Below are 15,748 nucleotides of genomic sequence, written 5' to 3' on the forward strand. Positions count from 1 at the left end.
GAAACTCTGCAAAGCTGAGATGATATGGTTAGGTTTGGCTTCAACCCCCATGCCCACCAACACACATAAGCTTCCAAAAGAAGGAATGAGGGAAAAGAATTCCTGAGCCTAACAGAGGAAGCACGGCTGGAGCAATGTGGTTGCTTTAGACTATATAGATTAGAGTATCTGTACTCGAGAGCCTAGTTCCAGAACCAGATGGCTTGGGTTCAAATCTGGACTCTAACACCTAGAGCTATTACCTTGGGCAAGTCACATACCCTCTTTTAAGCCTCAGTATCACCATCTGTGAAATGGGCATGATAATAGAGTATACCTCCTAGAGCATGAGATCATGCAGGTAAAGATCTTGCCCTAAAAGCCTTGCAGTGTCCCCTAAATATTAGTTCTGAGTATTCTTGTTATTACTATTATGTTGCGCCCTTCTGGGTACAGGACACACTGTAGGGAAAGAAGACTGGTCTAACAGCAAACAAAGAGTGAAAAACAGAGTTTCATCTTTCCTATCTGGCTGCTCTCAAACAAGATGCCTTACCTCTCTGACCCTTAGTATCGCATGGGAAAAATGGAGACTATTACACTCATCTCACACAGTGTGATAAGCCCTCATGTGATTTTGGAGGAAAAAAACCCAAAAAACCTTTTGTTCCAGTTATCTTCTGTTACATCACAAACCACTTCAAAAGATAGTAGCTTAAAATAGCTCAGCCCTTTTGCTCATGAATCTGCAATGTGGTCAGGGCTCTGTGGGGATAGCTTATCTCTACTTGCAGCATTAGCTGAGATGACCCAGCTGGGGCTGGGGGGTCTTTCTCCAAAATCACACACTCGTGTGGTAATCCAGTTGACCCTGGCTGGCAGCTGGGGCTGTCGCCCAGGGTCTAGGTTCCTCTCAATGTGGGCCTCTCTGAGGCTACTTGGGCTTCCTCACAGCATGGCACCTAGGTTTCAAGAGCAACTATCCCAAGAGACAGGAAGTAAGAGCTGCCAGTGTCTTTAGACCTGGACTCAGAAGCTGATACAGTGTGGCTTCCACTTTATTTTATTGGTCAGGTAGTCACAGAGGCCACCTAGGTTCAAGGGGAGGGGACTTATACCCCACCTCTCCATGAGAAGGTGAGCAAACAATTTCCAACCATCTTGAATCCACTACAACTCGAAAGCTTTTCCTTTTCCTTTTTTTTTTTTTTTTTTCTCTGGGTGCCATGGTAACAAATTAATTAATCTTGGCAGGGGACATAGGTTTTCTCCTAGGAGAAGACCAGCAGAGATACAAATATCCATGACTAGGGCCTTATCGCAGAGCTTGTTTGGTCAGGATCAGTTTCTCTGGGTCTGATTCTGGGCTGAGGGAGCAGGCGTGCAACATGGCAGCTCCTCTAGTGTCTGTTTTCTTGGAACCTCTGAGGCTTCAGTCATCAGCTCTGCCAACCCCATGCCTTTCAAACAAGAGGGAGAAGCCAGAGAGAGTAATTTGAATTCAGAAAACTAGATTTTAGCAGGTGGCCCAGGCTGAGTGTAATGAGCATCTCTATAGCTCTTACTCACTGGGGAAGTCTGTTTCTCAAGAGGGTTGCTGCCCGGGTGTTTGGAGTGATTGCTGTCAGACATTATTCGGTTATTAATTGATAGGTTGGAGCACTCTGGGGCTGGAGGCAGGAGGCTGGTGGGGGTGGCAGGTGGGGAGGGGGGTTGCCTTGGCAACCTTGGGGCCTGTGGTTGGTGCCCTGGCCTCAGAGCAGGAAGGATGCCCCAGACAGCTCAGACCTTCTCAGACAGACCACAGAGTCTCCAGAGAGATACCAAAGTCTGTCAGGCTTCTGCTGTAATGCATTTTCACATGTGGCCACCCACCCACGTGCCCTCAGAGTCAACCCTCTTCCTGTTGCCTCATCCCATATCCTGACAGCCTCCCCCAGTCTGTTAGCTCCTAACTTCAATTTCAGCCACACGGGCCTTCCAGGCGGGCTGCAGAAAGCAATGGAGTTCAGATTCATTTCTTCATTCAAATGTTCAACACGTTTTTGTTGTGCATTTTGGGCCAAACCACCTTCTCTCCAACAGAGAACAAAATAGACCCAGCTCCTTCTTCCTCGTGGAGCTTACTGTCCGGAGGGGAAGATGGGCATCGACACACCATCATACAAATTTCCGTGCACTGCATTGAGAATTATTAAAATACAGTTAATTCAGAACTTGACTTGAATCCCAGCGCTGCCACTTGCTAGCCTGGTGACCCTTGGTCTCTTCGGTGGTAAAGCTGGGATAATAATAATTTTCCTGCAGGATTGCTGTGAGGCACCATCAAGACAGCTTGTGGAAGCACAGTGCCTTGTACGTTGAGGTAGCTCACAGCGTGTAAGCACCCACCCCTGTGCCCTAGTCCAGTGCCATTTGTCATTCGGATGTCACGGGCCACCTTCAGTCTGTATGAAGAGTCCTGGTCCCAGCTCCCTGGCCAGCTCGAGACTTCTGAGTGGTGAGGCCTTTGTGTTTGATCGCGCTGGCTGCCAAGATGGGAAGATGCAAGCAGAGGTCAGAGTGGTACAATGTGAGATGGACTCAGTCTGCCACTGCTGGCTTTGAAGACGGAAGGGGGCCACAAGCCAAGGAATGACAGAAACGTCTAGAAACCGGAAAAGGCAGGGAAATGGATTTCCCCCCATACCCTCCAGAAGAAATGGAAGCCTGCTGACACTTTGATTTTAGCCCAGCGAGACCCACTTTTGGCGGCCAGACTGTAAGATAAGAAATGTGTGTTGTCTTACGCTGCTAAATGCTGTGGTAATTTGTTTCAGCAGCAACAGGAAACTAGTCAAGAGCCCTGTCTTTGGAGTCAAACAGCTCTGCAGTTTCCCCGCTGTGTGACCCCAGGCAAGATGCTGGCGCCCTCTGAGTCTCGTTGCCTTGCCTACAAAATAGGGTTGAGGTGGGGGTTAAAACAGGAAACATTTGGAAGGCGCTTAGCACGTGCTCCCAAAATGGCAATGACTTTGCTCCCTGATCCCAAGTTGCTCCCACCTCTTCTCTGACGCCACTTGGGAGGGCAGCAGTGCCAGGTACTTTGGGAGGTTCTCTGCTGGTCCTCCTCTGGGTTTTTAAAGCCATCCTAATTCACACCTGGCCACTTTGGAACTTGCAACAATGCGCGCCTTGCATCGGCTCCTCTGACGGAGGTGTGTGCTGATGTGTAAGGCCTGGGAAGGCCAAGGCCAGCGTCCAATGCGCAAGTCAGCGAAGGTCCCTGCAGTCAAACAGCAGACGGCTCGTGATGGGCATTTCTTGTATTTGTCAGAGCCCTTTGGGAGCCCCCAAGGCCTTTACCCCAACTAGCCCCAAATCAGTAGAGTACCCATGGGGAATACAGTAGGACACCATAACAAACGTCCTACCAAGTTGGCCTGCCCATCCTTCACCCTGTCTAGGGAGACTCAGATGGTGGGGCAGGACCTTCTAGCCCGAGGGAGTGGGGTCATCACCAGCACCGCCACCACCATCCTAGTTCATCCTAGTTTCTAGTCCTTCCTTCCTGTTTTAGATTAAAGAAAAAAACCTTAGCACCAAAGTAGAACACAGTAAGGGTGTTCTTTTCTCTTCCTGAGTGGGCATTTCACAGAGGACCTGGGCTAGCCGATTCAATGTCAGCTTCATCTCTCCATCAGCAGTTCCAAAGGCCAAATAGGAAGGGAGGTGGAGGGGGTCCCTGGGCCTGGGGAAAGGGGGGGACACAGTGCCATCAGAGGTTCCCACAGGTATAGATGCTGATGGTGTAGACAGCCTGTGTGTGCGAGTCCTGTTAGGCTGGGCCGCCCTGTACAGAGAACCAGGGGTGTGCTCTTTGGTCGGTGTGTCCTGGGGGTAGCCAGGCATTCACCACTGAACCGATCCTGCACTCCTCCCTGCACAACTCCTGTCCTTTCATATGGCATCAGGGAGAGCCCACAGACTTCTACACTCGGAAACAGCTTCTGGGGCTTCCCTGGCGGTTCAGTGGTTAAGACTCCGCTCTTCCGCTGCAGGGGGCACGGGTTCGATTCCTGGTTGGGGAACTAAGTTCCCGCATGCCACGCTGCACAGCCAAAAAAAAGAAAAAAGAGAAAATAGCCTCTATGTCTACAGGCACCACTGCATTGTAACAAGGCAGAGGCTTCTGGTGCGGCTGACAGAGGAGCATTTGCTTGAAGGCCCAGGCCCTGCAGAGGGGGATTTTTCCTGGGCCCCCTACCAAAACAGCCCCCCATCAGGACTGTAGTGATTCACTCTCTGGAGGAGATGAAACCACAGATCACCCAACAAAATAGGGGTAATGCACATCCTCAGTGACCCCCACTCGTGGTGGACGTTGGCTTCCTGGCTCTAGCAACGTTCCTACAGTCAGCTTCCAAGGGGACACCTTGGAGGGAGGAGGTTAAGCCGAAATAGCGCCGCAGCCGATTTGGAGAATCACAGCTCTATCATTTAGCTGTAAGACCCTATCTAGAGCCTTTGCCCCTTTGGGCCTGAGTTTCCCCATCTGTAAAATGAGGCTGAGCTAGGTAACCTCCGGGGGTCCCGTCGGCCCTGCCGTGCTGAGGGAGTTTAGGAAAGAGTCCTGAGAGCCAGAAGACCCCATGAGGCCAGAGCCCCGTGCTGGCTCCCCGCTCTGGGCCGCGCTGTTTAAAGACGCTGACGCTCGCCTTACTCACGACCCAGAGAATTCCTCTGATGCCGTAGCTCTGTTGGTCTGCACAGCAGGATCCACCCGCCTCCACATCAGTGCTTCTCCTCCTGGCCGCCCTCTGGAATCGCCCAGAGAGCTTTTAAAAACACTGGCGCTGGCACCTTGTCTCCAGAGAGTGTGATTTAATTCATCTGGGGTGTAGCCTGGGCAATGGTGTTATTTTTTATAAGCTCCCCAGGTATTTGCTAATGTAGTCGTGACCCACTGACCCAGATGTTGGCTGCTAGCGGCTGAAGGGTGACTGCCCGGGGGTGGGAGTGGAAACAGCTTCCCCTGCCCCTGCTGATGTGCCATTGCTCTTGTGTCCATGGTACTTTCTAGTTATCTGAGTGTCAGCCTGTCTGGCTCAAGTCAGGATCCCTGGCTCAGGGAGTTCAACATCCTGTATCTCCTGGTGTCTTGTAGGTGCTCACAGGTGGTTGGATAGGAAGAATCAGGGTACCCTGCTCCTCCTGCATCCCCCAAGTCCCTGGGGTCCCTGCCCCTAATTCAGGCTTTAGCATTTTCCGCAAGGTCTGGGGTGCGCGGGAAGGCAGGCCCGGGGTGCCTGGAGGGAGCTGTCCTGCCGCCCTCATCCTCTGGCTGGCAAGTGTTCCTCACAGCCACCCAGCCTGACGCCAGATCTGAGTTCACATGATTCTGCCACAGCTCAGGAATGGGCAGCCTCCAGCTGGGATTTTCTAGTCTGAGCTGGGAGGAGTGGCCGGCAGGAGACCGCAGGAGGGGGAGCTTGGGTCCTGGCTGCAGGGTTACCCGGGGCGGGGTCCGCCAGGGCTTGGCCAGGGGCGTTCAGTCTCCTCCCCGGGCCTCTGCGAGCCAGCGAGCACTGGGACGAAGCCGGCTCTTTGAGGTTTGAGGGCAGAGCTTTGCCGGTCGGGCAGAGAGGACCCAGATCCCCTGAGGCTGCTGCTCCCTCACCTGGCGGCAACCACAGTCCCCTTCCTGGGGTCCGGACCCTGAGCAGGCGGGGGTCAGTCCAGCTGTTTCTAAACAGGATCATGACCCATGAGCGGCTCCGGAAATCAATTTAGCAGCTCACGCCCTTAAGGAAAACAAAATAGAGTGGGATGATCAGAGTGCATGACAAGTGGTAGGGTAAGTACTGCTCTGGGTCTATGTGTGTCTGTGTGTGTGAGGTCTCTTTGTGCTGGTTACAATGACAAGTGCATTCCTCACTGTGGTCTGTGGTCAAAAGAGCTCAAAGGCAGCGAGTTGGTGCCTAGAAGCCTGGGTTCTGGATTCAGATCCACCCCCACTTACTGTATGAACTTGAGCAACTAGGTTAGCCTCTCTGGGCTTCAGATTCTATGAAATGGGTTCACAGTGTCAGCCCCATCGACTCACAGCAACTTTGTGAGCCCAGATGGGCTTGAACTCTGAGACCGTTATGAGGGCTTTAGAAATGAGGTTGTGTCCTTGCTGTTGCCGGATTGAGGCTATGTAGGGGAAAGCTGGGGACTAAGGGGAAAATGCAGCCTGATTCTACTGCCACCCCAGAGGGAAACATCAACAGCCTCTGAAAAGGGTACTTTTAGGAAATGAAACAGCCCTGTTTAAAGCGTGTTTAAACACGCTGAGGAAGCTCCCCAGCTCGGCGTGCTGGGGGTTCCCCTGAGCAGGGCCGCCCGGCCAGGGACTAACTGTGTGCGTGCCAGTGTGCCACGACCGGGAAGAGACGGGCGACAGATTAAACCACTGTTTATGTGGCAGCTGAACGGCACTGGCCACCTCTGCCTTCTGGTTTGGAATGTGCAGGCGGCTCCCAGTTTGAGTCAGAGGCCCTTCATGCCTTTGGGGAGCTTAACCGCTCTTGGACGTTCAGGTCCTCGGAGGCCTCTGTGCTGACGGGCGTTTGTCTAACAGTCTCGCTCTTAGTGCTGTGCTGCTTGCTGTGTAGTCTCCCGGTTTCTTAGCTGGATGATAAAATGAGGTAGATGCAGCAGCTCTGTGTTTTGATTCTTTGCCCCAATCCCCTCCACCTTGGGGGTCCCAGCCCCAGGCACACAGTAGGTTTTCCTCCATGGGTGGTGAGGAAATGGTTGACCGGCCAGGTGCAGGGGGCTGGCCCAGGCCCAAGCCTGGTGGCCTCGTGGTGGCATATGTATGGGCTGCAGCCTGGCAAAGCCTGGAGGTGAGGGTGGTCACTCTGTAACAACTGTGATGAACAGAAAGATAGCGCGGTGTGAAGGAAAGCGTGGACCAGTCTGAGTTCAAAACCTGGCCTACGTCGTAGCTGTGGAATTGTTGCCGAAAGCTCAGCTTCTCCGCACACCAGAGCCGAATCGCATCTTGGAGACAGAGTTTTGGGTGAAGTAGAAAAGGATAGCTTTATTGATTTGCCAGGCAAAGGGGGACCCTGGGCAGGGGGGAGGGTCCCACCTCGAAAAACTATGTGTTCCAATCCCAGAGGATCTGATGAAGGGTTTTATAGCAATGGTTCAAGGGTGCGATCTCCGACAAGATTAGGGTGTGCTTAGGGCCTGCACTGCTTTAATCTTGTCTCAGGTGATTGGTCTCCTAGTCTTGAGGAGCTTCTCTGGTCCCTTTTTTTTTTTTTTTTTTTTTTTTGCGCGGTACGCGGGCCTCTCGCTGTTGTGGCCTCTCCCGTTGTGAAGCACAGGCTCCGGACGCGCAGGCTCAGCGGCCATGGCTCACGGGCCCAGCCGCTCCACGGCATGTGGGATCTTCCCGGACCGGGGCACGAACCCGTATCCCCTGCATCGGCAGGCGGACTCTCAACCACTGCGCCACCAGGGAGGCCCCTCTGGTCCTTTTAATTTTGTCTCAGGTGGTTTCTTGGCTGCTTCTTCCTTGATTAGCAACTGTTCCAATCTGCCCTTTGGAACTCAGGGAAGGTCATGGAGGCTGGAGTCTTGCCTACAAGAAACAGGGGACAAAAAAAAGGCCTCCATGCCTGGGAACCCTGCAGGGCCTCACTTGGTTTCAGAATCTTGAGCAGCCTCAGTTTCTTCATCTGTAAAATGGGTGCTGGTGAGACTAGTGTTGAGAGAGAGAATGAATGTGCAAAAACGTTCCTGGCATGTGGAGGGCTCTCACTTGGTATGGCTTGGTCCTTCCATCCCATCTACGTTTTTCCATTTATAGAACACTTTGCACCCACTATGCCTTTGATTTGGGGGAGCAAGCTTTCTGTGGACAGCAGGTAGAGAAGGGACATTCCTGGCAAGATGTAGTTTCCATGGAGGGGTGCCTGTCCTCAGGGAGTGGATGAAGGGAGAGCTGGTTGTGATGAGGCCCGGGTGAAAAAGCAGGGCCCTCTGTGACCAGCTCAGGCAGCTTAAACAGATGCCAGGTGGCTGGAGAGGAGGCCACAGTGATTCCTCCCTCCCACTTTTCTGTTTCTATTAATAATATTTCCATTGTCCCAGCACCCAACCTCAAAACCCCCCACCCATCCATCCATCTTTTCATCCATCTATCTACCCATTGACCCATCCACCCACCCATTCGTCCATCTATCCACCTGTTCACTCATCCATCTATCCACCTACCCCCTCATCCTTCCACTTATTCATCTTATTCATCCACCTACCCATCCATCCATCCACTCATCTACCCACCTACCTCTTCACACATCCATCCATCTAACAGATAATTTGAGGGAGATTATGAGGACCAAGCGCTGAAGAACATCTCAGATTTGTCCCTGATTGTCCCCAGCTCCTTCTAATTAGTTGGCAGTTTCTACAGCTGTGTGTTGTCCCCTCTCTGGCCACGCCCTCCTCACACCTAGCTGTTTGTGCCAAGCTACTTTCAGCTCCACCACACAGGTGCCTGTTCTCTCTCTCTCTGGCATTTGGCCTGTTGCATGCTCTATTTCCACAGGCAGAAACTTCCCTCTTCCCTGGCTGCCCTTCCCGCTTCTTCTGGTCTTCGAGCAAAGTGCCCCTCAGGAAGGCTTTTCTAGCTGGGTTAGTTCACCTCCTATGAACCCCCTTAATGTCCTGTACTCTCCCTGGGAGCTAACCCTCTCTTTTCTTCTCCTGTCTCCCATGAGACTAAAAGCAACTTGAATTATGCCAGGGGCCAGCGTCTAGTACAGTGCCTTCCATATAATAATAGACACTCGATAAGTATTTGCTGTAACAACGAATAAGTCAATGAGTGGATGGATGGATGGACAGATGGATGGATGATCGGAGAGCCATTGAAGGGTTTGAAGCAGGAGTGATTAGGTTAGGTTTTTGTTTTAGAGGATGGCTTTGAGGGTGGTGAGGCGGAGACAGGGAATCCCATAGGAGGCCGTGCGCTGATTCTGGGGAGGAAGTCTTGACCAAGCCAATCTGGGGCACTGGGGAGGGAGCTAAAGAGGAGGAGACGGATGTGGGAAGTATTTAGGAGTTGAAAATGGTAGAACTGAGTAATCAAGTGGATGCTGTGGACAAAGATGAGGGAGAAAGCTGAAGGCCAGCCATCCAACGTGAGTGACTGGGCAGGAGGAGAGGCCACCTCCAAGAACAGACTAGTGGAGAAGATGAAAGCAGGCTGGGCCTCACAGAGCATGCCCTGTGCCGCAGAAGGAAGCTGGTTCTGTCAGCCTTCCACCTGGGGGTGGGGAGGACGTCTGGGAGTCATCAGAGTGTTGACGGCATTGAAATCACAGGGGCGATGCCGTGTGTGTGGAGGAGGTGTTTTCATCTAAACGTCGTATGTGTTTCTTCTTTGCCCTGCAGACTTGAGTATTTCTGACTTTGCTCGCGGGAATTCGTTTATCCTCGGCCTGGGAAAGAGGAACCCGCAAACAGTCACACCAGCCCGCCTACACATGCGTACACTCAGCCCTAGCAAACGATAGGCTTCGGCCAGGTGACTCTCAACAAATTCCTAAGACCTGACAAGACGTGTTTCACTTTGGTTTCCTTTGCCAGATTTTGTTGGTGCCTGGGAGCCTGTGTTGAATGAATTTTTATCTTCCTGTGGGTAGATTTTATGTGGACTGTGGAGAACCCGAGGTAAATTCAGAGACACGGACGTCCTGGGTGGGTGTCCCTGGGGGACCACTCAGGTGTGGGCCTGGGATCCAGGGACAGGAGGGCTGGCAAGAGGAGGACGAATGGGGCCAAATTTTGACTCGCGGGGCTGTGCAGGGTTTAGGGGTCACAGGCCTCAGTTGCCCCTTCGCCCCTTCCTCTCACCATCAAAACGTATAAACAAAAACACAAAAAGCAAAAACAAGAAAACACCCTTGTGCACTGTTGGTGGGAATGTAAAATGGTGCAGCCTGCTGTGGAAAACAGAATGCAGTTCCTCAAAAAATTAAAAATAGAGCTGCCATATGATCCAGCAGTTCTACTTCTGGGTATATACCCAAAAGAACTGAAAGCAGGGACTCAAGTAGTATACCCATGTTCACAGCAACATTATTCACGATAGCCAGAGGGTAGAAACAACCCAAATGTCCACTGACAAATAAATGGAAAAACAAAACTGCGGTCTATACATATAATGGAATATTATTGGGCCTTAAAAAGGAAGGAATTCTGATCTATGCTACTACGTGGATGAACCTTGAGGACGTTATGCTAAGTGAAATAAGCCAGCCACAAAAAGATAAATTCCGTGCGACTCCACTTATATGAGGTGCCTAGAGCAGTCAAATTCATAGAGACACAAAGTAGACTGGCGGCTGCCAAGGGCTCGGGGGAGGAGGGATGGGGAGTTAGTGTTTAATGAGTACAGATTTTCAGCGGGGGAAGCTGAAAAAGGTCTGGAGGTGGATGGTGCTGATGGCGGTACAGCAGCGTGAACGTGCTTAATGCCACTGAGCTGCGTGCTTCAACGTGGTTAACGTGGTAAATGTTATGTTGTGTGTATCAAACCACAATTGAAAACAGCAACAAGAAGCACCTCCCTCCACCACCAACACTGACATCCGGGCCTGTAGGGCTTCCCTGGTGGCGCAGTGGTTGAGAGTCCGCCTGCCGATGCAGGGGACACGGGTTCGTGCCCCCGTCCGAGAAGATCCCACGTGCCGCGGAGCAGCTGGGCCCGTGAGCCATGGCCGCTGAGCCTGCGCGTCCGGAGCCTGTGCCCCGCAACGGGAGAGGCCGCAGCGGTGAGAGGCCCGCGTACCCCGCCCCCAAAAAAGAAAAAAATCCGGGCCTGTATCCTGGAGAGGATGGGGAGGTGAGCCCTCCTGGGAGTCCTCGTCTTCCAGGGACTGAGAGGGTGCGGGGAGGCTCAGGTGGGGACTAGACGTGGCAGGGAGGTGGGACTTGGAAAAAGGAGACCTGGATTCTAATGCCCATGCTTCCTTCCTTAGACTGGCTTTGGGCACGTCACTTCCCCTTTCAAACCTCAGTTTCCTCATCTGTAAAATGGGGAAGTGGCATTCACTTATTCATTCTAGAAGTACTCAGGAGTGCCTGTGGTGTGCCAGGCACTGTTCAAGGTGCACAGGGTCCTCTTGGAATTTACATCCTCGTGGAGGAGACAGATCATCAGCAAGCAGACAAGTAAATAAACAAGAAAAATCTCAGACCCTGATGGGAGCTCTGCGGAGCCATGAAACAGGAAGGTGTGATGGTGATGGTGATGGGGGAGGGGCTGCTTTAGTGGGGTGGTCAGGGCGAGCCTCTCAAGGGGGTGGTGTTTAAGCTGAGACCTGGTGGCAATGGAACAGCCCTGAGGTGGAGGTGGAGGTGGGGAGAGGGCAGGGGGCAGCACTCCAGGAGAGACTGGAGCGAGGCCAGATGACGAGGCCCAGAAAGCTGGCCAGTGAGGCTGGAGTGTGGTGGCAGCAGACAAGGTAGGGGGAGCTGGGGCCGGATCATGCTGGGTCTTGTAAGAGTCTGGGAGTTTTACCGTGGGTGTGATAACTCACTGTGAAACCGTCTCAGTGGGTTTTAAACGAGGAAGAGGAGGATCCAGTTTGTATTTTGGAAAGATTGCTGTGGCTGCCTGGGGGATAATGGTCAGGGGCGTGACTGGGAGCACTGGGGTGGGGGGAGGCTTGGCCACGGAGAGAGCCACAGGGAGTCCAGGTGAGAGGGGACAGCTTTGGGCCAGACCCATCTCTCGCCCATTTTAGAGACTCTTATGAAAGCCACAGGACCCTTTTCCAGGAAAAATGCACATACTTTCATATTTACAAGTTTGAGCCTGTGATTTCGGGGGAAGTCCTCAAGTTTATACCTCATGAACCCCAGGACTGGAACTGCTGGGCTGGAATATCTCTGGGCCCCTTCCCAGAAGGCTCTGCCAACTTCCAGGTTGAGCCCGGGCTCTGATGCCTACAGGGCCAGTCAGGAGCTAGCAGGAGGGAGGCTGCAGAGGGAGGGACCCTGGACAGCAGGTGATGAGACGTTGTTGGTTGTGGAAGGGGTTTCCCATCTGGTCTGTGAGTCCCGGCTTGACTATGGTGAAGAGACAGCAAAGGGCAAGATTGATCTGCTAATACCACAAAACAACTTAATGCAGACCCCGTTCATTTGGAACTTGCAGCCAGATAGACGATGCATTCTCAAGGAGGGGTGAAAATTGGTTCTTAGGTGGGGTGAAAAAAAATCTTAGATATTATAGTGGTTTGTCATCCTCCAAAAGCCCATGATACATGAGCAGATATGAAATACATCTGGGTTATTCAAATTTCATGGGGGCAGGTGGTTAGGGAAAAAAAAATGTCAAAAAAGTATCCTTGGAAGGATGATTACAAACAACAACAAAAAAGTTAATTTAGACACAGTGAGATTTTTCATCGGAGCCAGAAGTGTTAAATCAATAGAGCAGCTCAGTCCTTTCATTCTGATATATTAATTTATAAAGTAGGCCTACAACAAAAAATTTTTATTCTGTCTTGTTCAAATGTATTTGTATATATAACAATAGCATTTTCTTTGTTAAATTCTCAACAATGTGAACTTTTCACTAATGAGAGTAAGACTACCTACCATCTTTGGGCTTCGCTGGTGGCGCAGTGGTTGAGAGTCTGCCTGCTGATGCAGGGGACACGGGTTCGTGCCCTGGTCCGGGAAGATCCCACATGCCGCGGAGCGGCTGGGCCCCGTGAGCCATGGCCACTGAGCCTGCGTGTCCGGAGCCTGTGCTCTGCAATGGGAGAGGCCACAAGAGTGAGAGGTCCACGTACCCCCCCCCCCAAAAAAAACAAAAAAAACCCTACCATCTTTTATTCTGCCTCATTGCCTTTGGAAAAACAATGACATGCATTTTGACATATTTTATGTGGCCCTGATACTGACCCTGAGGGCAGGTGTTTTCATCCTCATTTTATTTATTTATTTATTTACTTATTGCCCTCGTGGCACGGCTTGCAGGATCTTCGTTCCCCAACCAGCTATTGAACCCAGGCCCCAGCAGTGAAAGCGCCGAGTCCTAACCACTGGACTGCCAGGGAATTCCCATATCCCTGTTTTATGGATGAGGAAACTGAGTCTAAGAGAGTGTAAACGACTTGCACAGCCTGTGAGCAGCTGACCCTAGCCTGGTGCTCATGTCTGTCGGTGCCTGGCCCCCTGTGCTAGGTTCCCAATTCCACGGAGGTGAGGTAGCAGTGCCCTGCGGGAAGCTTAGCCTTTTTTCTTGCCAGAGCACAGCAGGATGTGGACCAGGCTGGGCCTCTATTGTGCTGTATGGAGAGGCCCCGAGGAGGGGCTGTGGCCTTACTGACCTGGTACATCCCTGTGAGCAAGTAGGAAAAATGCGAATGGTGGTAAATAAGAGAGTGGCCAGGGCCCTCACTGTTATGTGGGCTGGAATTGTTCTTCACCTTGAGCTTCCCTTGGAGCTTCCCTGGAGCCAGCTCCAGGCCTTGCTTTGTTGCACCGAGGGACCAGGAAAGTAAATAAGGGACAGGAAGCCAGGGAAGGGGGGTGGGGAGACATAAGTCACATTTCAGTTGAGTTGGAGTTGGTTGGCTGGATCACCTTCTAAATTACGTGAGGCGTTTAGAAGAGTGCCTGACGTACAGTAGGTGCTGTATAAATGTTGGCTCCTCTTATCCTAAGCCTTAACACCTTTGACTTTCAGGGCCTTCCCCGTCACCAGTGAGGCCCGGCCTTTACTACAGCTTGAACCACATCCTAGAAACAAGGTGGCGCTAGAGAGACTGGTGCATTCCTGAGCCCATGAGGGGTGAGGCCCCTCCAGGCCCAAAGATGGGGAACATCACCGGAGACAACGGCTCGCTGAGCTGTGCCATCGACCACACCATCCACCAGACGCTGGCGCCGGTGGTCTATGTCACGGTGCTGGTGGTGGGCTTCCCAGCCAACTGCCTGTCCCTCTACTTCGGCTACCTGCAGATCAAGGCCCGGAACGAGCTGGGCGTGTACCTGTGCAACCTGACAGTGGCCGACCTCTTCTACATTTGCTCGCTCCCCTTCTGGCTGCAGTACGTGCTACAGCACGACAACTGGTCCCACGGCGACCTGTCCTGCCAGCTGTGCGGCATCCTCCTGTACGAGAACATCTACATCAGCGTGGGCTTCCTCTGCTGCATCTCCATCGACCGCTACCTGGCCGTGGCCCATCCCTTCCGCTTCCATCAGTTCCGCACCCTGAAGGCTGCCGTGGGAGTCAGCGTGCTCATCTGGGCCAAAGAGCTGCTGACCAGCATCTACTTTCTCATGCACGAAGAGGTGGTGGAGGACGGGGACCGGCACCGCGTCTGCTTCGAGCACTACCCGCTCGAGCCCCGGCAGTGCAGCATCAACTACTACCGCTTCCTGGTGGGCTTCCTCTTCCCCATCTGCCTGCTCCTGGCCTCGTACCGGGGCATCCTGCGGGCCGTGCGCCGCAGCCATGGCACCCAGAAGAGCCGCAAGGACCAGATCCAGCGGCTGGTGCTCAGCACCGTGGTCATCTTCCTGGCCTGCTTCCTGCCCTACCACACGCTGCTGCTTGTGCGCAGCCTCTGGGAGTCCAGCTGCCACTTCGCCAAGGGCATCTTCAACGCCTACCACTTCTCCCTGCTCCTCACCAGCTTCAACTGCGTGGCCGACCCCGTGCTCTACTGCTTCGTCAGCGAGACCACGCACAGGGACCTGGCCCGCCTCCGTGGGGCCTGCCTGGCCTTCCTCACCTGCGCCAGCAGTGGCCGGGCCCGGGAGGCCTACCCGTTGGGTACCCCCGAGGCCCCAGGGAAGAGTGAGGAGCCCAACGTGCTGACGAAGCTCCACCCGGCCTTACAGGCCTCTCACCCACCCGGAGCGGGAGGGTCCCCAGCGGGCGGACTGGCCTAGCTGTGTCGCCCCATCACCCACGCGCGGGGCGAAGCAAGGCCTGAGCTTGCTCGACAGCTGCTGTCCACTTGGCCGAGGCAGGTGCCTCTTGCTGCTGGAGGGGACGATGGACCTGGGCCACGGGGCCCTGGGTCTGGGCCGCAGCACAACCTCTCTGGGTCCAGGGAACCTGCTGTGGCTGCCGAGTCCGACGGGGCTGCTTGTTGAGTGTGGGGATAAGCTCCGACAGTGCATGGGGGTCGTCTGCTGCCAGCTGGGCGGCTGGCGGGAGGAAGACCTGCTCACGTCCAGGAGGTTTTCAAAGAGAAGCTTGGGTGGGGGACGCAGGGTGTGAGGACATGGAGAGAGGGGCCTGGGAGATGAGAGTGGGTACCTGGGGGCACACCTGCCAGGGCCTTCCAATGCTGTTGTCACAGATGACACCAGTCCAAATGCACTGGTGTGATCGGGGGAGGTGACACACGAAAGTGTACTGTCATCATTCATACTTGAGCCTCACTCCACGAAGGGGTGGGAAGGAAGGTGAGTGGGCCCAGAGGCTGGATGGGGAGAAGGAACGTAGGGAGGGGTTTGGGGCACTGGGAGTGTGTGTTTGTGGGAGACAGTGGGGGAGTAACAGGTGGAGGAGAGGCACCAGATACAGCCAAGTCACAGTTTCACAGGCGAGGAGGGTTGAACAGATTCCTCAAGCCCCAGGGCTGATGGAAAACAAATCCTAGGGCTCCCTGGGGCTCCATAGGGCGATGTCTGTGGTCCTTTAAAGTCAGCATTGAAGTTCAAGGGCCAGGACAGAGGCCTAAAGCAGTAT

The 15,748-nt window shown here is 53.3% G+C and overlaps 1 protein-coding gene across 1 annotated transcript; it reads left to right on the forward strand.

Annotated features, from left to right (window-relative positions):
• The first annotated feature begins 13,824 nt into the window (after positions 1-13,824).
• On the forward strand, positions 13,825-14,940 carry GPR68 (G protein-coupled receptor 68). The gene has a single exon (XM_065872502.1). It carries the CDS (start codon positions 13,825-13,827, stop codon positions 14,938-14,940), a length of 1,116 nt encoding a protein of 371 aa, XP_065728574.1.
• The last annotated feature ends 808 nt before the right edge of the window (positions 14,941-15,748 follow it).

The sequence above is a fragment of the Phocoena phocoena genome, chromosome 2 (genome assembly GCF_963924675.1).
Source record: "Phocoena phocoena chromosome 2, mPhoPho1.1, whole genome shotgun sequence".
Taxonomy (NCBI): Eukaryota; Metazoa; Chordata; class Mammalia; order Artiodactyla; family Phocoenidae; genus Phocoena; species Phocoena phocoena.